At 45.6% G+C, this 25,021-nt stretch overlaps 1 protein-coding gene across 1 annotated transcript in view; it reads left to right on the top strand.

Moving 5' to 3' along the window:
* The window catches only part of BRINP1 (BMP/retinoic acid inducible neural specific 1), an 89,030-nt gene extending 84,199 nt beyond the window's left edge, over positions 1 to 4,831 (top strand). The window contains exon 8 of the mRNA XM_066201123.1: positions 3,173 to 4,831. Within this exon, the coding sequence (XP_066057220.1) occupies positions 3,173 to 4,313 (1,141 nt within the window). The 3' untranslated portion in view covers positions 4,314 to 4,831. The remainder of the gene's footprint in view (positions 1 to 3,172) is intronic.
* The last annotated feature ends 20,190 nt before the right edge of the window (positions 4,832 to 25,021 follow it).

The raw sequence follows: 25,021 nt of genomic DNA, 5'->3' as shown, positions 1-25,021 counted from the left end.
CCTGTAGTTTTATTTTAAAGCGCTGGATGTAAAATAGAAATAACATCCAATGGAGAGAGGGGTTATACATGTTCTGGCCTTCAGCCAAAATACATCTCACAGCTGCTGAGAATAAAAATAGCAATTTTTACTTCACTGTTCCATACAGAAAACCCAAAAGCACCCTCAGAGCAGCTAGCGCTGGTTGGAAAGTGAAAAGTGAGTTTGCAAAGGAAATTTTTTAAATCCCTGCCTTTTTTTCCTTGCAAATAAAAAAAAAAAAACTCAAAAATCTGTCTGGCTCCCTGCTCCCAGCATTGCCAGGGAACCACATGTCCAGTGAGCAGCAGTCAGAGAACCCTGCAAAGTAATTCTCACTCAGAGCTTGGCCTACAGGTCATATTTATTTTCCCTTTAGAATCATGGAACCGTTGAGGTTGGAAAAGACCTCCAAGATCATTGAGTCCAACCTGTGTGTGACCCCCATCTTGTCACCCCAACCAGAGCAGGGAGTGCCACATCCAGGTGTTCCTTGGACACCTCCAGGGGTGGAGATTACCACCACCTCCCCAGGAATACTTTAAATAAAAATCAATTTTTTGCTCTGGTACTGGTTTTCAGCTGTTAAGCAGTGGATCTTTCCAGCATTCTCTTGCTCTGACACCCCTTAGGTACAATGCCATGAGTCTGAGACATCAGAGGGGTGTGTTTTGAAAAGTTACCTCCAGTCAGCTGAAGGGCTTTGGCTGGTCCTGTGTATATTCTTAACCTGTCCCAGTTGCAAGAAAAAATGGTGTAATTTATAGCACTTTGCTTCTCTCTCACTCTCTCACACTTCCCATTGACGTGTTTGTAGTTGATGCCCAGCTCTGCCCTGGATTCTGCATTTTTATTTAATTACATCCTTTATTGCTGCCATCAGCAGATGGTGGGTAGTCTCCTGTTTCATTTTCTTCTTGTTTTTTTTAGTCCTACTTGTGTCTTTGCTGAAAGCTAAGACATACACACACACAACAAAAAACAACCTCCCTTCCATCCTCCACAAAGTTCATCTGGGGAACAGGAAATTTACTGGTGTTCATTGCAAGATATCAGCTGTGGCTTCTTTCCCATTTTTTTTTCTGCTGGCTGTTAGTATAAAGAAGGACAGGACTATCCAGTGATTTTTTCCTAGAGACAGAACACACCCCAAATGGACAGAATGTGGTCAACCTGACTCTAATTTATACTGTGTCCACTGCTATGGCTTGGCAGTCCTTGGCCCAGGAACTCAGGGGCATTATTAACACCTAAAACCTGTGTAAAGCATCAATCCTGCACTGCACAAATCAAGGTGCATTTGACTGGCTTTCCAAACAGGAATCACAAGGCTTTAGATGGGTGAAAACACATTCGTATTGGTGAAAAGTGAGCAAAAATTCCCCTGAGAAGACAGCCTCAGGCCCCTGGGATGGTTCAGAAATGCTTGTTGCTGTCAGATTGTGCCTGTGTTTTGCTGTGCTGTTCCTTCCCCTCCAAGACAGAGCTGTCCCAGGAATTATGAGGAGCCCTGTGCAGTTTTTTGAGGGAGCAGAGCTGTCACTGTCTCCCTCTACAGCAGATATTTATGGAGGTCAGTGCCTTGCTCCCAAGCTCCCCAGTCAGCAGAAGAGCTCCTTTTGGCTGGGAATAGGGGAAAGAGACCCTGGCAGCCCTGTACCACAGGAAGAATGCGAAAATCGTCCGTTCCCACATCCAACACTTAAGAATTTTTATTCTAATGCCCTCCCTTTTTTCCTCACCCTGTTTTTACCTTCTTTTTACTCATTTTCTTCCTGCTTTTCATTCCTGCTTGCTCTCTTTCAGTTGTTGCTGTTGCAGTTTCTCCCTTTCTCTACCCGTTACTCCTGCCCACTGCGTTTCTCTCTCATTTTCCCTTTTACCTGCACATTTTCCTCTCTTTCTTTCCCAACCTTTCTGCTCCTGCTCCTTGATTATTTCTTTCCTTCCAGTGCTTTCCTCTGTTTTACACTCCCATCCCTCCACTCTCTCCCTCCCCCTAATCATCCTGCTGTTCTTTGCTGCTGTATCATTTAATGCCTTCTTTGATACAGCCTACAGCTTAATGATTATTCGGAGGTCAGGCGATGCAGGTGCCATGAATTTCACTAATCCAGCTCTGAGAGCCTCTGTCCATAATCACTCCTCTCGTTCTACAGGGGCTGAATCCTAATTTGTCATTAGCCAGTCCTCTCACTGCATCACTACCAAGAACTTTTTGCCCAGAGGAGACAATGAAGTATTCATTAGCCAGGGGGGAGGCGGAGGGGAGGGAGCAGCGGCTGCACAGAGGGTTCTGCTCAGGGCTGCTGAGAAAGGAGTCGCTGTACCCAGCTTTCCTGGGGCAGTGGGAAGGGGAAAAAAGGGGGAAACGAGGCAACATGGCAAGTGGGTTGTGCAGAAAATGAATGTGGGTTGCGGTGTCGTTTTCTAGGAGTCGTTCCAGGGCTGCAGGGTGTGGGGTTGAAGGTGCTGATCCAGCTGCTATGGGAGTGGTGGAGCTTAGGGGTGGGTGAGTGGGGCTGATTTTAAGGGAGAGACTTGGAGAGGTGGTTAATTAGAAACTGTCTTTGGAGCTTTTTAAAGGAGGACTAGTTTTAGCAGCTTTGTCTCTGTGCATCCTGGCTTCCATCCTGGTTTCTACTGTTCTGAGCTCTGCACCATAAGCAGAGGCGGCTGGTGGTTTTGCCTTGTCCTGTTATGGATGTGATTTTAGAGGGTAGGGCCACTTGCCAATGACCTGAAGAGCATTGCTAGCCTGCGTGTTCTGCTGCCCTTGTGATGTCTGATAGCCCCACAGCCTCTGGCATGGCTTTATCAGCTCCATTCCCATGTCACTGTGGCACCTCTGGGATCCATGGCAGGACACAGTGCCTGTCCCAGCTCCTGGTGAAGAGAGAGAGCTCAAATGAGCATTTCTAACTGGCAGCAATTTCTTAGAAGGTTTTTGCTCATCACCAAAGGAGTAAGCAGCAGATGAAAGATTCAGTCTAGAAATAGACTGGAATAGCTCCCAGATGCCACAGCAGGGCATCGATGTTCCGAGAGCTCTGCCTCAGACACATCCCTGCAAACACTGTAGCTCCAGCAAGCTGCCAACACCGAGTCCCTGTGAGGCCCCAGAGTGCTAATTCTTCCTTCTCCCCACCTGCAGGACTATACAGGAATGGCTTACCCGAGTCCAGTCCCTGCTCTACTGCAACGAGAACGGGTTCTGGGGGACCTTTCTGGAAAGCCAACGGAGCTGTGTTTGCCACGGCGGCACCAGCCTGTGCCAGCGCCCCATCCCCTGCATCATCGGGGGCAACAACAGCTGTGCCATGTGCAGCCTTGCCAACATCTCCCTCTGCGGCTCCTGCAACAAGGGCTATAAGCTTTACCGAGGCCGCTGCGAGCCCCAGAACGTGGACTCGGAGCGGAGCGAGCAGTTCATCAGCTTTGAGACGGACCTGGACTTCCAGGACCTGGAGCTGAAGTACCTGCTGCAGAAGATGGACTCCCGCCTGTACGTGCACACCACCTTCATCAGCAACGAGATCCGCCTGGACACCTTCTTCGACCCGCGGTGGCGCAAGCGCATGTCCCTCACCTTGAAGAGCAACAAGAACCGGATGGACTTCATCCACATGGTGATCGGGATCTCCATGCGCATCTGCCAGATGCGCAACAGCAGCCTGGACCCCATGTTCTTTGTCTACGTCAACCCCTTCAGCGGGAGTCACTCGGAGGGCTGGAACATGCCCTTCGGGGAGTATGGCTACCCGCGCTGGGAGAAAACCCGCCTCCAGAACAGCCAGTGCTACAACTGGACCCTGCTGCTGGGCAACCGGTGGAAAACCTTTTTTGAGACCGTCCACATCTACCTACGCAGCCGGACTCGGCTGCCCTCCCTCCTGCGCAATGAGACTGGCCAAGGGCCCGTGGACCTTTCCGACCCCACCAAGCGCCAGTTCTACATCAAGATCTCGGACGTGCAGGTCTATGGCTACAGCCTGCGCTTCAACGCCGACCTCCTGCGCAGCGCCGTGCAGCAGGTCAACCAGTCCTACACGCAGGGCGGGCAGTTCTACTCCTCCTCCTCCGTCATGCTCTTGCTGCTGGATATTCGGGACCGAATCAACCGCCTGGCGCCTCCGGTGGCCCCGGGGAAGCCGCAGCTGGATCTGTTCTCTTGTATGCTCAAGCACCGCCTGAAGCTCACCAACAGCGAGATCATCCGGGTGAACCATGCCCTGGACCTGTACAACACTGAGATCCTCAAACAGTCCGACCAGATGACAGCCAAACTCTGCTAACCCTTGGACTTAGCAATGGACACCTTGGTGATCGAGCCTTTTGCTGTATAAAAAAAAAAAAAAAAAAAGAAATAAAACAAACAAACAACAAAGAAAAAGACAAAGCAAAAAAAAAAGAAAAAAGAAAGAAAAAAAGTAAAAAGGAAGGAGGAAAAATGGGGGGAAAGGAAAGGAAAGAAAAGGGGAAAAAATAAGATTTGTAAAATATAATTAATATACAAAAGAGGAAAAAAAAAAAAAGAGGAAATTCTTCATTTGTTGAAAACTAAACCCGTTCTAGCAGCTGTATGAAACTGTCAGGCATGTTTGTTATTTCTATAATCCGTCATAAAAGGGTAACACCGTACTCTCTCTTGACCTTGGGGGTGTTGCTTGCGAGTCCTCAGGGGCAGCAGAGGAAATAAAGGGAGGAGCAGAGAGAGGGGCAAACTTCTGTACTGAACTGTCAAGTTTTCTGCTATGCAGGTGCCAAGACAAAGAGACATACAAAAAAAAAAAAAAAAAAAAAACAACAACAAAGCAAACAAACAAACAAAGAAAGAAGAGTTATATGTAAATGTAAAAGAGCTACCATTATTCCTATAGTGGGAGTAAATGGTTAAAGATAAAAGATATTTCTTCTGTTGAGATTTATGCCAGCTTTATGTTGAGTTATTCCCACAGCCTGTGCTGAGCTTTGCTGGAGGACAGGAGGGGATAGCAGCTCTTGGGGAATAAAACTGATGCCTCCTTGGGGAGACCACACAGAAGATGTGGAGAGGGTGGGTGCAGGGCTCATGTGTACTCACTTTGGGATTTCCATCTTGGAAGACATTTCACCAGAGGCAGAGGCTCAGCAGATGCTGGAAATTGGAATGTGTTGGGTTGTTTAGCTTGACCTGCAGTTTGTGCCCTGCACTGGGCTGGTGCTGCCCTCAGTGGTGCCAGAGGAGGAGCAGCACCTGTAAATCTTCACTCACTCATCTTTCAGGCCCTTCTACATAGTCCCTACAGCAGAGAAAGCCAAAATCATAAAGGCAAAGCTGAGTTTGTCTTTCTGCCTCAGGTGCTGGGTTTGCCAGTAGTGCTGGGTAACCGCATCACCCCAAAAACTAAAGCACAATGCAAGGGAATACATTTCCAAGGAAACCTGGAGACACTGAAGGGTACATAGGTCATTTTTGTTCACTGGGAAAGGAAAAAAAAATCCTTTTTACTTTCTTATGTTTCTGTGGCTGTGAATAATATCCTTGTCTCACTTACACTTTGTCCACAAAAAAAAAATACAGCAAATATATGAGAACATTTTATTAAAATATATGCAAAAATACTAAAAGGGAGGGGTGGGAGGGAAGAGCTCAACAACCAAACCTATCCTGAGTTTGCAAGGATAAAGCCAAATTAAAAAGAATTGAGTTAAAACAAAACAAAACAGAACTAAAATAAGCAAAAGGTGGGTAAAATTTTTTGGCATGTGTGTGGACATGTGTTTGGATTTAAACAAAAAGTAGGATGTTGAATGGAGTGTGTGAATGAAGGATCAGCTGAGCTGGGTGATGAAGCCTGAACACTGTGGGAGGTGAGTAGTGAGGTGTTTCTCTTAATTTCACTGTTTTCTTTTAGCTGAAGTTGATTGAGCAGTGCTAGTGACAGACTGGAATTCCTGCCCTCCAGAAAGGGAGAAATAAATCTCTGATCTTGATGGCTTCCAGAGCTGGAGCAGCATCCTGGGGAAAACAGGTCTGAGCAAGGGGCACAGGGGCACAGTCCTGATCCAAAGACCAAGATTCAGGTTTGGCTCAAGATTTAACATGTTGATTCAACTGAGCTCAAAATAGTCTTGTAGGAGTTTTGACTTTATTTGAAGACTAGGGCTGAGATTCTGAGAGTAACATCAGTTCTGGAAAGACCAGAATGCATAGTGGTGTTGATCTTATGACACCAGCGACTTGGGCAATTAAGGCTGGTTTCAGTTCAATTTGTATGATTTAGGTTTTTCTCCTCCAAATTTCCTGAGAAGGGACTGGATACCTTAAGGAAAATATATATTCACTGATCTCTCCTGCTGAGCTACCAACTGAGGGCATAAGAGAAGCAATTTGGGTAATCAGTTAAACCCCAAAAAGGAAGATTAGTCACAAAAGCCTGTCTATCCAAGAATGGGTATCAGAAGAAGAGCTGGGTGAATTAAACAGCAAGGACGTTTTTAGGGACATTTCCTTTAGTAGGAGCTTTTTTCTCCTACCTCGTATCAAGATCTCTCTCTCCCCTGGTCAGTCCACACAAGAGGCCTCAGGTTGTCCATTTTTCCCAGTGTTTGTTTTTCATTTGCTTGGTCTTTGCTTTGTGTAGCAGAAAATCATATTAGACCTCACCATTCCAGGAGTGTTCTTTATAGATGTGACATTTCTGCCTCAGCTTTCTGATAAGAGAACATTTGGCAGCAATCGTATGCATGGAGGTGAGTTTTAAGCAAATAGTAGAGAGTATTCATGGGAAATGAATGTCAAATTTGTAATTATCAGCAGAAATAATGTTCCTGACAGTTACATCCATCTAAGCAGGGAATAGAAATGTACTGTTTAAATTACATGTATGACCCAAAGAGCTGACACTTGAAAGAGCTATGGTTATAGCTCTAAAAATACTGACTTCTGCTTCTGAGCAGCCTGAGCTGCAGCCTGCATTCAAGGATGGGATTTGCTCATGGCTGGGGATAGTGGCCGTGCCAACACGGAGTGAAATTAATTCGATAAATTCTTTCCTTTGAGATAAGGATCCAGGTCTGGAGAGTAGAAGCCAAAGAAGCTGCAATTAAATTCTCAGATCTCATGGGTAACTAGCAGCACATTACCTAAATCTCGCCTGGTGTTTGTGGCACTGGTAGGGATCAAATCCATTGCCCTCATGTATCTTTAATGATGCCTTGGGATGAGCAGCCCCCACCATTTACTGCCTTCAGCAATGGGGGCAGCTCCAGAAACCTTATGGGAGGTTTTGGGTGCCAACACAACATTAAATCCTGGCTGGCCCATCCAGAGCCAAGTGGATGCCCTGGAGCTGAGAGAGGCACATGAGGTGCCTCATCATGGCTGGGAAAGGGAAATTTGGAGTGTGAGCAGAGGGAAGGAGTTTTGGAATAGACACGCTCTCAGCATATGGAACTCACCTTGGGAGTACCTGATGGTGCACCTGGATATGATGGCACATCAACACCATAAAGTGCAGCCACGTTCCAACACGGCTACGTTAAATTTTTTGAAGGGATGAAGCAAAAATGTCACAAATAAACTCCCATGTCCTTCAAGGTAGGGAAGACGAAGTTATTTGGCAGCTCAAGCACCATTTTAGGCTCACTGAGAAAATGGACAAAAACCCAAACAAGCCAATCAAATGTTGATGATTGCTTTTGATGGTAGGAAATAAATTAAACAGGGCACATGCTCTGCTTCCACTGCTCAGTCCCTAAAGCCCTTCCCTAGGTAAGGGGCAGTCTGTGACAGCCAGATCCAGAAACATCCCCCAGGTGTGGTTTAGGGATTTTGTTCTGCAGGAATAGGAGATGTGGAGGCATCTGACATCTGTCTCAGCAGGAGAAAGAAGTTCAGATCCTCCAGAGAGGCCACACCAGTGCTGCAGTGGGGTTAACGGGCTCCTGAGGAAATGGTGGCCATAAAAATGTGTTTGACAAGACAATGACTGGAATGGAGGGTAATGGGTGGGACCCAGAGAACCCCTTTACCATGAAACTCGACCCACTAACCAGCATGATCAGTGTTCACAGAGTTTAATGATAAAAGGGATGTTCATACTCACAAGTCAGAGGAACTATTCTCTGACTGTATGAGAACAAATCCAGCTTCCTTCCCTGGCATGAGAAGGAGTTAGGGAGCAATCCGTCAGATTGTCCAGCTCAGCTAATAGAGATGCTCCTACCAATTCAGGACAAACACTTGTCCCTTGCTGTCATTAAATTAGGGACTACATGAAAGCTGGAGATTCCAAATAACCCAGAGGAAAAAAAAAAAAAAAAAAAAAAGAAAAGCCAATTCCAGGTATCCCAAAGCCAAAGCATGGAAAAAGCAGCAGGTGGGGCAGAATCCTCCCTTCAGATGCAGAAGATTTCTGGGACCATTTTCCTCCAGTCATGTGACAGAAATTCATTGGGAACTTCCTAAGAAACCTGCTCCTTTTAAATTATTCAAATTTAGACTCACCAGCCGGTGTGGCAGAAAGCAAAAGACGTCAGCAAGTCTTATTAACATGCTGATGGTATGGCTTCGGGAGTGTGCAGAATGTCCATTTGGATCAGGGCTAAGAACCCAGCATGGCGTTGCCATGGAAACATGGGGAGGCCATTAATTAGCTATCACACGGAGTCGTCAGGGAGAACCTGGACCTCAGCAGCTTTGGCCTCCTCAGGGGCAAAGGGCACAGCCCCAGAGACCCCCCAGCCAGGCCCAGTGACCCCTGCACAGCTCCAAAAACAGCCCCATTCTGGAGCAAAAATGTCCTCTTGAAGGGATGAGAAGTAGGTGGACAAGAAAGGGGAGGAGGCAACAAGCACAGAAGTAAATAAAGGATGGAGATAATTTCCCCTTTTCCTTGCCCCTTCCCTTCCAGGAAGCCTGGCTGCTCTTGCATGGAGGAACACAAGAGATCTGCTGCTTTTTGAGCTGACAAGGCTCATGCCAGTGACCTCGAAGAAGTCAAGAGTGCCCCAAGGCCCTGGCAAATCCAATTAATGGAATTTGAATCTTCTTGGGTGCAGCTGGGCTGAGGGAACTCCAACCCTCTGTAAAGCCATCCTGCTCCCTAAAGCCATCCCAGGCCACGCTAAACCAGGAATCCCTTTCCCCAAAGTGTAACACGGGCAAGTAACAGAGTCTTCTTGGCCACTTGCCCAGCCTCCCTTCAGAGCCAGAATCCTGTAAGCAAGCTGTGATGGACTTCAGCTGCCACGGATGGGATGTTCTTTTTAGCTCTTTAGCCCACTTGCTAAAACATGGCTCAGGAGGACATTTGGCAGATGGTGCCTTCTGCACAGGGGTGTAGCAAGATCCCCAGCCTGGCTGCTCAGTCCCAGTGCTGCAGGAGACACTGCCAGCTCTGTGCTCTGTCTCCTAAAGCACTTTCCTTGAGGAATTTACCCTCACTGGAAGGAAGAAATGGCACAAGGAGGAGGTGCTGCAAGTCTGAGAGCAGAAGCACAGGGGGATGGTCTGTGGTGTGTGTTCTGGGGAGACACAGCAGACAAGGCACAAGGAGGTCATGGGGGAGACACTTCCATGTTCTTTCTGCCTTGGAAGGTTTGAAATCATAGATTGGAGCCAATCAGATTATATTACTCCTGTTGGAGCCAGTCAGATTACAGACTTCTTGCCCAAAAATGCCCATATTAATTATCTCACCCTCACAATTTCTTTGCCTTAATCTAAATCTTCTCCTAATGTCACCAGAGTTATTATTCATCTGTGAATTAAATAAATATGGAATTCAGTGAGGACTAAAATAGTATATAAAAGCCTTGGTGGACACCTCAGTCCTTCCTCCTGAATTTTTAACTGGAACAAGATGGGAGCTTTGTACAAGAACATTGGTCAACCAAACCTTCCTTCATTATAACAAGGAAAAAATGGCAAATTATCCAAGTCTCTGCCCCTTGGATATTAAAGACATGTCCAGGAACAGTCCCAGGTACTGTTACCCCTCTTTGTGTCCCCATCCTGAGCAATTATCTGTAGATCTGTGCAATCTCCAGGTGGTTCCTGTCCACCTCTAGCACTTGCTTGTAAGCCAAGAAGGAAATTTGACTTTGTGTGGAGCCCTTAAAAAAACAGGCTATGGGTTTCTCCCTAGGAGAACTACAAAAGGTCTAGCTGGAAAAAATCACCACGGCAGCAGAATCTGTGGAGAACTGAGATCTGGTGAGGTGACCTTGAAGAGATACAGGCAGGAACAAAAGAAATAAGAATGCTGACCTCAGTGCTCAGGGAGGACTCCTTTCACTCCCCCAGCTCATCTTTTCTCTCATCACCTCCTCATTTCAGTTTTGGCTCAGTGATGAACTAAGCCAGCCTATTACATATACATATACATATACATATACATATACATATACATATACATATACATATACATATACATATACATACATACATATATATATATATATAAATATAATGCACATCATGCAAGCACAGCTTAAAATAATATTTTAATGCTGAAAAAGTCAAATAAATCAAACTGGAAAAAAAAAAGCAAAATTAAATGGGAAAAGCACACCAGCTCATTTTGTTTATTAGGGATGTTTTTTGCCAGTGATAAATCACTGTGAGATACCGTAATTTTTAACTACACAAGAGCTTGCAGTAGAAAACGTCCAACTGAATCTTTTTGGCTGAAATTTTAGGTATAAAAAAATAGTTTAAAGTCAAGATTTCTTGACTGACAAATGTGGGAGGGGGTATTACTTTCTGAGAATCTGAGTTAGCCCTGTGTTTTATTGCTGTCAGTCATGTTGTCTAAGACATAGAATTGTCTAAATAGGAAAGAGAAGTTCAGCTGGGGTGATTTTCCAAGATGCTTCCACATCTCCTCAAACGGGGTGTGCCAAGGGCAGCTGAAGGTCAGGAGTTCTCCAAACTGCTGCCAGGAACAGAGCCTGGATTATGGTGCTGCTGAATTTGAGGGAGGGAGCCAAGAGCCTGACTGTGACATCAGAAGGACAGAAACACAATTACACCTCCTGTGTTTCTACATGCAGGTTTCTGTGAAGTGTTGATATGTGTATATTATTGGTCTCCTAACTTATTAACAGACATCTATTAATTTATCTATTAATTCAGTGTATGCCCAGGAATAAACACAATGAGACTTGGATTGTCACATAGCCCTCAAAATGTAGATTAATAGATAAATTAATAGAGGTAAATTAATAAAAAATTGAGGTTGCCACTTACACAGACATGGTGAGTTTAGGACTACTCTGATTTTATAGGTGGGTAAGAGAAATCTAAAATGGGAGGAGAGTGATTTGCTATGGCAGAGCCTGCACAGAATGTGACCAGAGCCTCTCTGGAGTCTCAGGCCTAAGCCTGACCTTTGAAGATAAAGATTGAAGATGAAGATGAAGATGAAGATGAAGATGAAGATGAAGATGAAGATGAAGAGAATGTCAGTGTGGGAATGGTTATTCCAGGTGTGCTTTATTTCCGCAGCCATTCCTGGTGTCTGACTGCTCCACTCTCACAGGCAGTGACAGTGACCTTGAGAAAGATGCACAATGCTGTGCTGCCACGATGTGGGTTTTGTTTCAGACTTCTGACATTCCAAAGGCTCGGGTCCAGCCTGAAAGGACAGTCTTCACCTGATTTTGGGCTAAAGTGACCCCCATGACAGAAGTTTCCTGGAGATGAAGCAATCCTTATTTCAGCCTCTTTTCTGGAGCAGGCTCCTTGACCTCATTCAGCATCACCCTCTTCGTGGGGCTGTGCAGTAGTTTAGGGATGAATCCTGTTCTGTCATGCGGTGACAGGATCCTATTCTACAAATGTCAGGCTTCTAAGGGCTGAAATCTGACTTTCTAACTTCCCTAAGACATTTAGACTCAGGGTTCTGTTAAGATTCATTTCAGGATGAGAAAGAAAACCTGGATATTGCCTGAGTTGGATTTAGACACTAATTTTGACCTTTTGTGTTTTTACAAGCTACTCAATTAAGGTAGATCACTCCTGCCTCACTCCAGGATACTTGTGAACTATCTCCAGACTTTCATTCCCTCTTGATATGAAAATCTAATCATGTTCATTGCTCAAAATCAACTCTGGTTGAAGACTAATGCAAAAAGGCTCAGCTTAAGCAAGCAGCTTGTTCAGGAAATGTAGATAAGAAACCCTGGTGGGTTGCTTTGAAAGTCAATAGAGTTGGATTTAGGAGGATTAGTGAAGGGCTCAGTCCTGCAAGGTGCTGAGCACGATGGGTTGCAACACTGAAGGTCTGAATGTGTGTGGCAGATGCATGAAAGTGAAAGGGGCTGCTCAAACCCCTCAGAGCTAAGATAATGCCCATATATTATTTTGGCCATAATTCAGAGTTCTCAATGACTGATAACACGCAGGGAGAATCCCAGATCTCAGGGCTGTAAAAGCCCAGGAATGCCAAGATCAAAAACCCAACTTGCCAGCCTGAATTCCTTTGTTCCTCTCAGCAGCTGGCTGAGGTGAGGTGAGCCTGGGCAGCTGTGATGGAAGGTGCAAAGAGCCCCCCAGCCCGAGGTGAACCACCACAGTGCACCCAGCAGCCAGAGAGGGGAACAGCACGTACCCAAATGAGCACTGATTGCATCATTTCTTAATGAGAATTAATATCTCTGATGTAGCACTGAGGGACCTCAGTTGCACAGCCAGACCCCAGAGGAGATGGCATTTTACTGAGATGTAAGAAAAAGGAGATCTGGTGTCACAAAATCTCTCAGAGGAGCACTAATTAAGAGGAAGATTCATGTGGCACCATCTGAAGTTCCCAGCGGGTTTTCAAGGGTCAGTCCCATAAAGGTAGACCTGTCCTTCATCTGTTTTTTAGGGTAGTTTGGTTTTTTTTTTTTTTTTGCTGGCCCTGGAAATGTTGGACAGGAGCCACTGCTTTTACCATTTCACTATAATTCCATTCAGAAAGTGTTTTTATACTTCTCTGATATCTTTATAGAGTGAGCAGCATTTCCTTCAGGTCAGCATTACTTGTACATTTATTACAGGATCCAGTTAATAAAAAAGGCCAACAGATTCAGAACAAGAAATAACATAAAAGCCAGGCAGATGACACAGACAGAACAAACTCATGCTCTAAAGAGGATCTGTTTAAAACAAGAAAGAGGGCAGAAGTAGATGTTGAAAGAGTTGCCCATGGTCACAGAGTTAGGCAGTGACAGAGGGAAAGGAAGGAAAATCTAAAAATTGATCTCTTGCAGACAGCTCTGGTTGTATCCATCCATGTCTGTGGTTTTCAAAGTCTGTACCTAAAGGAGCAACAGATAACTGGGAAATTTCGGCTTTGTTGCCAGCATGAAGGGAGCTGAGGAGCCAAAACCACATCCACTGAGTAACTGGTTGTGAAATAGCTCACCAGTTGTGGAATAGCTGCAATTTATTTGAAATATCAGGCTTTGGCCAGAGGCAAAGTATTTCAGACCAGGGTACCCAGCTGTTCTAATGGCCCTGGCATATTCTAACTTTCTGTGCTCTGCTGTAAAACAATAATGCCATTTCTGCCATCGTTATGCATCACAAATCAATCTGGCTGCTCATGAGCAGCTCTGACCTGAATCTGTCACTTTACAGCAACCTCCTGTAGGATTCCAGGTTTACTGCCATATAAGTGCTTTATTAGACATGGAAGGCTGCAATAAGCTGATTTAAAAACCTTTCTTTTTTCCTTTTTTTTTCCCTTTAAAAGACTTAACATATACTTTTCTGTCATCAGATAAGTACAAAATAAACCTGAAGCTTCACCCAAAATACATTATGCAAAGAAATCTGTCACTATAAAAAGCCTGAACCACGCAGGACTCCCTGTACCAACTCCTCCCTGCACCGCCTTGGCTGCATGAGAGGGAGTCCTGTTGTGGCAACTGTTAATTCTTTAAAAGCCTTGACTCAAACCATCCTTTCTGTGATTCAGCTGCTGCAAGACACATTTTCTCCCTAGAAAAGCAGCTTTCTGGAGCAAGAGTTTCATTCCAAGAAGGGAAGTTCTAAAGTTAAACGGAGAGCAGCATTCTGGAAGTTTTGGGTAAAAGGCAAACCTCCCATCTTATCTCAGGAATCTCAGGGCTGCTTTCTTGTAGGGAAACTTTGGTGAATGATTTAAGAGGCAAGGGCTTCTCTGCTGGGTTTTGATTACTTCACGCCAGATGAGACAGAGCCAGCCAAATGCTAAGCTGGAAATGAAGTGTTTCAATAATTTCCCATTACAAATGTCAACAAAAATGATATTTTGCTGAATTTGCATTTCTGTGAGGGAAAACTGTTCAGCTGGGGAAAAATGAATTGGTCAGCTCCGTTAGCAGAGAGTGAGTTGAGAAGTGAAGTTCATCCCATCTGGGCTAATGGGGTGTGAAAACTTGGCCTTGCTGAGTACATGCAGACCTTTCTGAGTGCTCCTGAGAGCCTTGGGGGAAGGAGTGATCCTTGATTGCTCTGTCTGCTGTCTACACAGCTGGAGTGTGCTGCTCCTCACAGTGACAGGGGGTGAAAACCCCGTGGGGTTGCTTTCTGCATTTCCAACTCCCACCTTGATGATCAGGCAGTCTGTAAAAGCTGCTGTCCATCAGACATTTCCATGGCTAGTGCTGCAGAGAGGCAATTAGCCATGAGGGCAAGACACTGTGGGTTTTCCTATAACCTCTGAGGGTCCAGCCCTTGGCAGAGAAGTGGCTAAAATCAATTAGCGGGACGGCATGATCGTGTCTTGAAAAAACAAAAAGGTTTTAATAAGGAAAGAAAATAATGCAAACACAAGGGCAAAGCTGAACACAGTATAGCAATAACTCTCCTACTTGCTACAACACCTCGAAAAGCGTGGAGATTCTTTGTTCTTTCTTTTTATAGTTTAGGTGGGCTGTTTGGCTCTTGGTCCAATGAGATGACCAAGAGGCTTTTGAGTTACACTCTCTGAGCCCAATCCATGCTCCTGTTCTGGCTCCGAGCCAATTAAAATGAGAAAAACACAGAACTTTCTAGTTAAACGTCCTAAAATGTCTAAAGGTAGACTGAAACTCTTTCCCTATTTGGAAACACCTGCTGGGGGTGTGGGGGATGCTTTACTACAGTACACCACCCCTCACCCTTGCCCTTGGGCTTCCACTGCTCCAGAAAATGATTTTGTGTGTGTTTTTTCACCTCAGTGGAGGTAGCAGGGTTGTGTCCCAGCCCTGCTGGCACAGCACACAGGACACATTTCAGGGATGGCTTCTTGTGGTGGGAAGGAAGGGGCACAATCTGTCCTGGATAGAGAGAACCAAACCTGGCAGACAGATGGGTATCCTAAATAGACCCAGCAGCACAATTTCCTGTCAACTAGAGCAGGGGACAAGGTGGCTGCTCCCAAAGGAGCTGGCTGCTCTGTGGGATGTGTTGGCTCTGGATATAGGGCCTGGGAGCAGGGTGGTGGCACACGTGGCCAAGCAGAACAGTGTGTTTGCAAAACAGAAGACAGCATCGTGAGGATCATCTGCAGTATTTTAAAGCACGACTCGACAAGTTGGAGCTCAGCTTGAAAGGAGAGAAGGTATTTTGAGTTTGACATTAGAGCCACTGATGGTGGCAGGGTTTTGCTGTGTGTGCTCTGCAATCAGGGGACAAAAGCCCCAGATATTTCTGGTAATCAAAGCCCATCTTTTAAATCAGTTATTGAGTTTTTTCCTCTTGTGGCAATCACTGCCCAGCACAAGCTGAATTGCAGTGTTCTTTATTAACCAGCGCTGCTTGCTTCACCTTAATTAGTGCAGACCACTGGAGTTAAGGTGAATGAGGTGAACATTAGATGCAGTTTTATCATTGATGTTGAAAAGACAACCAAACCTCAGCTCTTCTCCCTGTGAGTACCTGCCTTGCCTTTGTGAGATGATCAATAGCCCTTCCACTGGAGGGGGTGGGCAAAGCACCTTTCGGAACTGATAATTGTGCAGGATCCAAGTGTTTTCTAATAAAATCTTTCAAAACCTTCACAAAATTTCTACTGAAGGCCAGATTTCCTGGGACACCTGTAATTATTCAGAGCATAAGAGAGAAGAGATGAGAGTTATGGGCCTGTTTCACCTAAAGAGGCTCAATTCAAACAAGGGACCAGAAAGACCAGGACATGGATAATCAAAGGAGAGTGGAAAAAAAAAAAAAGAAGTTATAATAATAAATAATAATAAAAGAACAAGGATCAATATCTTGAAGGGGGAAAAAAAAAGCATTTAATTTTATACAAACCATAAAGTGTACACACATTCTGTGATTTCCCAGAGGTCTCCTAGCTGATTCCATTTTCTTGTAAAACCCACATCTTTACACACCACATCCCCAGCTCCTGTCTTTGCAATACAAATTGTACATCCAGACTGCAGGACACCCCGAGAGATTCATTCCCATGGTGCTGCTCTTCCTCTTTTTTTTTTTTTTTTTCCACATTTCAAAGTCAATATTTATTTTTTGGGATCTTCAGTGTCTTACTTTGATCCCTGAAAGCGAGAAAACTCTTTTTCCTTGCCCTCACTCTGGAAAACCATGAAGGCAGAGGCAGAGTGGCTGTCAGTGAAGTGGCCAGCAGGATGCAGGGAGACAATCAAATTCACACAGCAGATGGGAGTCTCCAAAATTATTGTTTTCCCCAAATTGTGGCAACATGTCAACATATTGACACATTCCAAAGCTTGGCATCCTGGCAGAAAAAATGCTAATTCAGGTTGACGAAGAGACTGGGACATCTTCCCTTACCTTTGAAAAGATCTGTTTTAAGTTCACAGCTCACACAGTATGGCACAGCATGGTTTATGCTGAATTATTTTGGAGATCTGGCCCTTTCTAGAAGAGTGGAGAGCCAAAAAAAGTGCTTTATACACAGTGTAGTTAGTGCATCCCAGGATTTTGTCTGCAGCTTTACAGAGGAACGTCTGTGTGAGGCCTGTCCTAAGTTTATCCTGATCCAAAGCTGTTTTCCTACACCTAAATTTGCCTGGACTGTTGTCCAGACTTTGAAAAGTGATGGTATCGATCCCATCTCCTTGTTGACAAGGTCTGACGTGGATAATTGGTGAAGCTGTGTGGCAGAGTGTGCAAAAAGAAAATTAAAAATCCAGTGATGTCCCCCTCTCCCACCCCTGGCAAACACACTCAGGCCCCCCAGGCAGCTCTGCCTGGGTCTCCTGCCTCCAGAGGCGAGGTTGGTGGCACAGGGCTCTGATGGAGTCATTGCTCCTGTCCCACATGTGACATCCCTGTCCGTGATGTTCCAGCCAAAGCTGTGTCCTCCTGGCCCCAGGGAATTCAGCCTCTGGTTTCTTTTCCAACTTGCTGGCCTGGGGAAGCTCGGCTCATCATCCTTCCACCTCCTGTGATGGAGAGAGAAGACCAAGAAATTAGAGAAGGATGAAAAACAAATCAAAGAGGAGGAAAAATACCCACTTAGCAACAACTGGAGGTCTCCTCAAATGTCCATACAAGCACCAGACTTTCTGAGGTGCCTCAGTGGGACCAGGAAGGGCTGGAAATGGGAGAAAAAAGGGAAAGAAAAAAGTTGTTACACTGAAAACTCACTTGAAAGAAGCCATGGAGGTGGGTCTGAGCCAGGGTGCAGCCGCTGATTTGAGCTGTGCTTATCACTCCGTGGAGTTCAGGGAGCTTTCAGGTGATTGCTCTAAAAATACCTTATCTGTAATGGTTAAAAATAATTTCCTCCTTTCTATTTATTGACCTCCCTCTTTACTTTTATGACCTCCCATTCCCAAATACCTTCCAAGGATTTAAAAATAACAATCTGTCTTGCTTCCTCCCCACCTAATTTGGTTAATCTGCACAGCTCTGTTTAATTGGTTGAGTGTGGAAAATGAGGACCTGGAAGAGGAGCATTGCATCACTGGTCTGACCTCCAAAGAGGAGTGAACAACACTCCCTGAACAATGTCCCTGGGTAATTCAGTGAATTTTGGGTGATTCAAATATGAACCGCTGTCCTCTGAGCAGCTGCTTTGTTGGCCTGAGGAAGGGCAAGGCACAGGGAGACACTCCAGGTGGAGGGGAGAGCAGAGAGAGCAGCAAAGCACAGTCGCTTGCTTTGTACATGGATTAATGGCTGTGCTTCATTCCAGGTGCACCTTTTCCTGGCTGTGCCTTCGCTTGCTGTGTGCATGGCCCAAAGTCTTCACAGAATGGGTCAGGCTGGAAGGGATCACAGTGGAGAGACCTGGCCCAACCTCCCTGCTCAAGCAGGGTCGTCCTGGAGGTCTTCTCAGACCTTGTTTAATTGTTGCCTCTCAGGCTGTGGAGTGGCATTTACTTCTTCACGTCGACTTGTGACAGAAACAGGAAGAAATGTTAAGCTCCTCAGAGAGGATGAATTCCACAACGCTGCCACTTCAGACTGAATCATCTCTTTAAGGCTCCAGAGATTTCTTCAGGCACTGAGTTACATAAGGGAGAAGGCTGTGGGAGCCCTCAGGTGCAGGCATGGAGGGAAGGGCTGCGCAGGATGTGTGTCCTGGTTGGATCTGGAAGGACAATTCAGAATTCCACTGCTCAGCCTTTGCTAGAGAAGGGGCATTATTTAGCAAGAAATGGTATCAAACACAGGGGGAAAAGAGTCCAGCAGAATGGGTACAGATGCACTTCATTTAATTTAGTACTTCCCTGCTCCTCACTCCGTGATTGGGGACGCAGAGAACAGCAGCCACTTTGTGCTGCAAGCACAGCTTTTTATAAGGACTTTGCAGTACCTTCTGCCCTATTAACACTTGCTGTATTCTACTCCCAGGCTTAATTATTCATCTTATACCCAAAAGTGCAGCAATGATTAAACTGAAGAGCAGTTAGGCGTTTTCAAATTGAAGCAATGCTGCAGTGGTGGAGCGACGCGTGTTTCAAGGGTATGAGTTTGTCCCTCTCTCCGTGCCCAGCTCTCCTCTCCACTCAGCTCTGCCTCTGTGTTCCTCCTCTGCTCAGCCTTTAAAGCACCTCTCTTTGTTCCCCTTTCTCCCCTCGTCTCACAATTACGTCTTTTAGCTCTCTCATGCCATTACCTTTCCCCTCTGTTGATTTGCCTCTGCAGCTGAATTTCCTCTATTGCTCTCTCTGCAGGCTTGGATCAAAGCCCATTGAAAACAACTGAAATTTTCTTACTGACTGTTGGGAGATAATGCTGAAAGAAGGAAACGTTAAGAATAACAAAACTGAACTGCAGTTTTCAGTCTGTGGATTAGGGATGGGTCAAGTGACTTTCTGTTTCCAGTAGCCTTTAATTTCTCTGACTCCATGAAACTTGAGCAAACCATTTCAGCACCATTTCTGAAGGGCAAAGATGTGCAGATTCCAGGAGAAAGCACAAAACAGCCCTTTGAAGTGCCATCAGCTGAGAAGGAAGCCTTCTCACCTCGCTCTAAATAGTGAAAATAATTTGAGACAAATGCTGGTGACACTGAAGATGGCTAACTTCTGCCACCACCAAGTCAGGCTTTCAGTTTAACTAGTTATTTAAGCCAGAAAGTGACTGTTACCTTTGGAGAATGACTCATCCCACCCACTTCAGACACTGTACATTAGAGGAGGTGACTCATGCTCTGGAGATTCCTCCCATTCTCCTCACAGCCTGTACAAGAGGGCTGGATCACTTGCTCAGACATTTAAACTTTTACAGGACTAAAACTGGGTAAAATTAATGCTCCCTTAGCTGAAGAAATCCAGCACTTTCTGTGCTTCATGGTAAACCCTGTGATGGACACCAGGCACCGCTGCTCTGTGCCCCTGCACAGGAGGATGGACCTTCTGTCTTGTCCTAGCCAGGTCTGAAGTCACTGATGCCCAACAGGCAGCCAGCTCAGGCTCAACCTAAATCCTCCTGGGAGACAGCAGGAATTCCTTCTGTGCTTCCTCCTACAAAGCAGCAGGTGGACACTCAGTGTCCAGCTGGATTTCAAAAACCTCTTCCCTCTCTTTTGCTGCCCCACTCGGACACTGCACCTCGTGGTGCCTTCATTTCATTGAGCTTCTCATCCTTTGTCACCTCATTCTACGCTGATGGCTCTAAGAGGTTTCGCTTCCTGTCCCTGACTTAACCAGGACATCCCAAGGTCCTGGGGCAGGTGGGAACAGGGTGCCAGACCTAGTTTTGTTTTCCAAATGTCCCAGCAGCTGGGCTGTGGTCACACTCCCTGTCTCTGAGTGGAAGGATCCAGCCCAGCACTTCACACAAACACGGGAGCACAGCCAGTCCTCTGGAGAGAGAGCATGACAGCAGTGTCCAGACTTTCCATTTCCAGAAAACCACATGATGGGAGCAAAGTTAGGACTTGCTCCTGCCCTCTCTTGCTCATAGTTTCTCCTGTGCATTTTAGTTGAGGGCTGCATCAGTACATTCATTTATAGAACTGACCTGAAGACAAATGCACAGAAGCTTTTCTTGCCTTTCCCCTGCTATCTTGGAGGCAAGGCTCCAGTCTTTAACCATATGACACAGCAAGATAAGCCTTACAATAAAAATCAAACAATGCAAGGCCAGCCCTGGGCAGTCCCAGCCAGGATCTCTGTTTGTTCAGCCTTGTCCCAGGAGGTTGTGGGAGATACCTGCGAGTGAGGCTGAATGCAGAGAGTCAACTTTGCTGAGGCAAAGAGCACAGCATTCTGGGTTATTAAACCATTTGTCTTCCAGCCCTGGGGAAAAGGAGTTTGCCACAGAAAGTCACAAGTGGGCTGAGTTTGTGTGTCCCGAGCCTGTTTCTCCCCATTCTGCTGCATCCCCCAGCGTGGCACCTTCACAGCACGAGCACCAACTTCTGGTGGGAAGGGAGCAGGGACTGAGAAAGACAAAAGAAGGATGTGTCTGACAGCTTTTGAAACTGTCTCTGTCTCTTGTCTGCCTCATCTCCAGATCTCCCCTCAACAGTGTTTTTACTTTGTTCATAGGTTGAGGTGGGTTTTTTTTTCAACACAGACTTATAAGAAGAGTTAATACTGTCAAAAAATTCACTTTTGGAGTAAACTATATTCTCCATGGCATGATAATACAATGTGCTGTTAAATTCTTTTACTCAGGAGGGAATAAAGGATATTTGAGCATAAATGCATTATCCACAATCCACAATAGCACAGCCTATACCCCTGTGGATAATGCTATTAGTGCTACATTTCAAATTAAAAAGCATATGCTCTTCTTTCAAAAACAAGGGAGTGCTGCCCACTGCCTTCACTTGACTAAGAACAAAAGCTTTTAAAGTGATAAAACAGCATTCATTTGATAAAAACAACCATCTGTATCTGATTTAGATAAGTGTTGATATTTAAAGACAAATTGCTGTTTTGGGAAAATTAAATACAAGTGGGAAGGTTGACTTGATCTGACCACAAATTGGTGTCTGCAGTCCCCAGCAGCACTAACCCAAATCCTGACACTAAACCCTGACCTTGAACAGCAAGTCTTGTGCAAGGGCTCTTTAAATTATTTTCTTAAAACCCTTCAAATAAACACGTTCCCAAACTCACCCTCTGCCTTCCCAGTTTATTAGTCTGGATAACTTAAAGTGGGCTGCTTATTAAGGGTTTTTTTATATCTTCAGAATAATTTGGAAAGACACCAAGCTCTTAATGTACCAGATTCTCATAATGCAATGTGATATTAACAAACATCAAACTCCATCAATGATCTGTGCAGCAGGCACCCTTAAAGCATGTAATTAAGATAACAGGAGATAACATCAGCCACGGAAAAAAAAGGAGAGCGGAGGAGGCAACACAAATGGAGTGTTTCTGAAGAGGCTGAATGGAGCCGGACCCTTTGAGGTCAGGGCATGGCAGCGATGTGGGAACACTGAGAATGGTGTTGTGAGAGTGCACCAAGCTGAGATGGGCACTGGGGTTATCCTTAGAGCCACGGCAGGAAGCCCAGCCAGGGTAGAAAATGAATATTCACACACACACGTGTGTTCTTGGAAATGGTGGTGCAGGCTCTTGAGGAAAAGACCCCAAGTGTCATAACCTTTCCTTGAGTTTTAATTGGTGATGAATATAACAGTGTTAGTGCTTTTATCAGTAGGCCTTACAGGCTGTGCAGAGAGGGTCAGTATTATGAATTTATTTCATTTTTTATAAAACATTCCATTGCTTTATTTCCTCTGCCACTCTGCTGGCCACTCCCAAAGGTGGATGTGCCCATGGAGGGCAGGGCAGCACAGGAAAAACACAGCGAAACCAAATTCAATGCTATTATCACTTTGTGCTGCCAAGAATCACCCAGAATCCCCCATCTGCTGGGCTATTTCTGCTCGCTCTAGAAGGAGAGGAGTGGGAACAGTACTTTCTTTCCAAAATGTTCCCATAAGCTTGGAGAAATGTTTGTGGCTGTGCACACCTCCTAATCTCTTTTCTCTGGTAAATGGCTGGATATTTTTGTGCTGGAAAGTGTGGATGTATGTGCTGTTCCTTTGCCTAACATAACTGAATACATCCATACTCAACTGAACATTTATATTTAGCTTTTAAATTAAAAAAAAAAAATCAAAACCCCAGCATATCATGATAACAAGTTTATTTCCAACCAGAAGCTTCCATCCATTCGGGCAAAACTCACTGCATTCCAAGGCAGTAAGAGACAAGGCCAAATACATATTTTAAATAACATCAGAGAAGAGAGTTTACGCAGCATATTTCAGATGCGTAAGTCCAGGCGAATAAACCCCCTTTCCCTAAGCAGAACCCCCAGTGTCAGGCAGCAGAGTAAACCAATTTGTCGCTGCTGCTGCCTGGTGCCAGGATAAAAGTGTGTGCTATTCCCAGCCCTTTGCCAGAGGTCACTGGATGCAGCGCCTCGAAGCCTGTCTGATGGAAAACAATTGAGTGCAAACGTTCTAAACCGAACAGAAAGAGTTCTGTCGTGACTGGGGGAAAGGCAGGGGGATGATATCTTTGGGGGAAGGGGAGGAAAAGAGCTGTGCATGGTTCATGTGGCACAGGAGTGCTGCAATCACTGCGCAGGGGGACGGCTGCTTCCAAGGACAAATGGATAATACGTGTTTAGCTGGGGCGATGGTGAGATAGTGAGGAGCTCTGAATGCACTGATACAGCAATTAACTGAACTCCTGTCCTTGGGCAGCTGCTGAGGTTTCTTCAAAGTGCAGTTTTACACAGCTCTTCAAGTCTTCCCTCAGCAGCAGCGGGGATGCATGGAAAATGTGCTCCTGTGTGTGCTTGCAGCAGCAGGACAGCTGTCCAGGGACACCATTCCCTCCTCCAGGGATATAGACTAGGGAGTGTGCTCTGTGGTCCCTGACTAACTGCCCTTTTAGAGGGTTATATTGGATAACAGGAAGAAATTCTCCCCTGTGAGGGTGGGCAGGCCCTGGCACAGGGTGCCCAGAAAAGCTGTGGCTGGCCCTGGATCCCTGGAACTGTCCAAGGCCAGGCTGGACAGGGCTTGGAGCAACCTGGGATAGTGGAAGGTGTCCCTGCCCATGGCAGGGGCTGGGAATGAGATGATCTCTAAGGTTTCTTCCAACCCAAAACATTGTGTGATTCTGGGACTCCCAGGGGAAGATGGAGGGACACCTTGATGCTGATCCTATGTCAAATACAGAGGTGCTTTTCAGCAAGAAAAACCATGGATGTTTGTACTCTGGAGCTGTTGCCTGTAGGATAAATGAATCCACAAAAATATGCAACTGGGCTTGTTTTCCTGTGCAGTTTGGACAAATTTTTTTATGGTCTTACTGAGCTTGATCCTTCTTTTTATATCCCGAAATGCACAGGGATGGGTCCAGCACTGCCTGTTTCAACCAGCAGTGCATGCAGAGCAGATCTCTGACAGCCTCCAGAGGAACAACAGCACAGCAGATGCCGTTTTGGCTGACCACAGAAGCTGGGAAAAGAGCCCTGCAAAGCTGGAAGTCTTACAAAGCTTAACAGCAGGTCCCACAAAGCCAGTGTCATGCTCCTACCAGAAGGGGATGGGTACACACGGACACAGCTGTGTGCTGGCGAGCAGTGGGCTGGGAGAGCTTTTTTGTCCAGGCTGGTGCCTCCCCACAGAGTTACTGTCTGTGCCCAGCATCACTCCCAGGGAAGTGACACTGAACCTGGGCACTGCAGTGATTAACTTTTAGCCACAGGTTTATCAGGCTAATTTTGCTCTGTGAATTGTTTCCAATTTACTCGGCTCGCTTTGCCTTTCAGAGAGTTGTCCTCCTACAAGGGGATAATTCTTTGCATTTATTTGCCAAACAGTTTATGGTGGAATTATTTTTTTTCTTTGCCGTTACTTGGTTGAACTGTAAGGTTCTGCAGGTTGCCTTTTTTGTTCTGTCTGTAGTCCATCCAGCACTTTGACTGGGGGCACACTGTCCCTCTGTGAGATCTATCTGTCTATATATATAGATATCTATATAAAATAGGCATTACATTGTTAGTACTCTGCATCCCATGCTCATGTTGTGCTGGTTGGTTCTGACACAACCCAGAGCTCCCATGCTGAGTATCAGCCACCTGATTTCATACACATTTCTCCATCAAAGCAGGTTGTTAGGGCTAAAGCTGAGAAACAAAGTCAAGTTCCTTCTAATTCCCCAGCACAGGAAAAGGAGGTTCAGCCACTGAGCAAACAATAGCTGTATTAATTAGGCTGCTATATCTGGAAAGTATTTTGAGGTATTTTCTCACTGTTATTTTGTTCCCTTTTGTGGAATGCCTGTGCCTCGTGACCCCACCTGACACTCTCACCACCATCCTTGCTCTTTCAAGGTATCTTTTATTGCCAGACAAAGGGAGAAATGTCTATTTGAATGTGGCACCAGATAGGCCATTGCTAACATCTCTACAATAGAAAAAGGCCCTGCAGAATAAAGCCATCCTTGGTATTATCAGGAAGGCAGGTGAGGGCTGAGAGGACGGAGGTGTTGTCACACGAGTCAAGGATTAAAGGTTGCCAGCCCTGGCTTTGGCCACACTAGGGCAGCTCTCAGCTGGTGTAAACTAAAGCACCTTCCATGA

Source organism: Chamaea fasciata, unplaced genomic scaffold (assembly GCF_029207755.1).
Source record: "Chamaea fasciata isolate MVZ Bird 193981 ecotype frontalis unplaced genomic scaffold, bChaFas1.0.hap1 SCAF_20, whole genome shotgun sequence".
In the NCBI taxonomy this organism is placed as follows: domain Eukaryota; kingdom Metazoa; phylum Chordata; class Aves; order Passeriformes; family Sylviidae; genus Chamaea; species Chamaea fasciata.
This window is presented reverse-complemented; position numbering and strand designations above follow the sequence as displayed.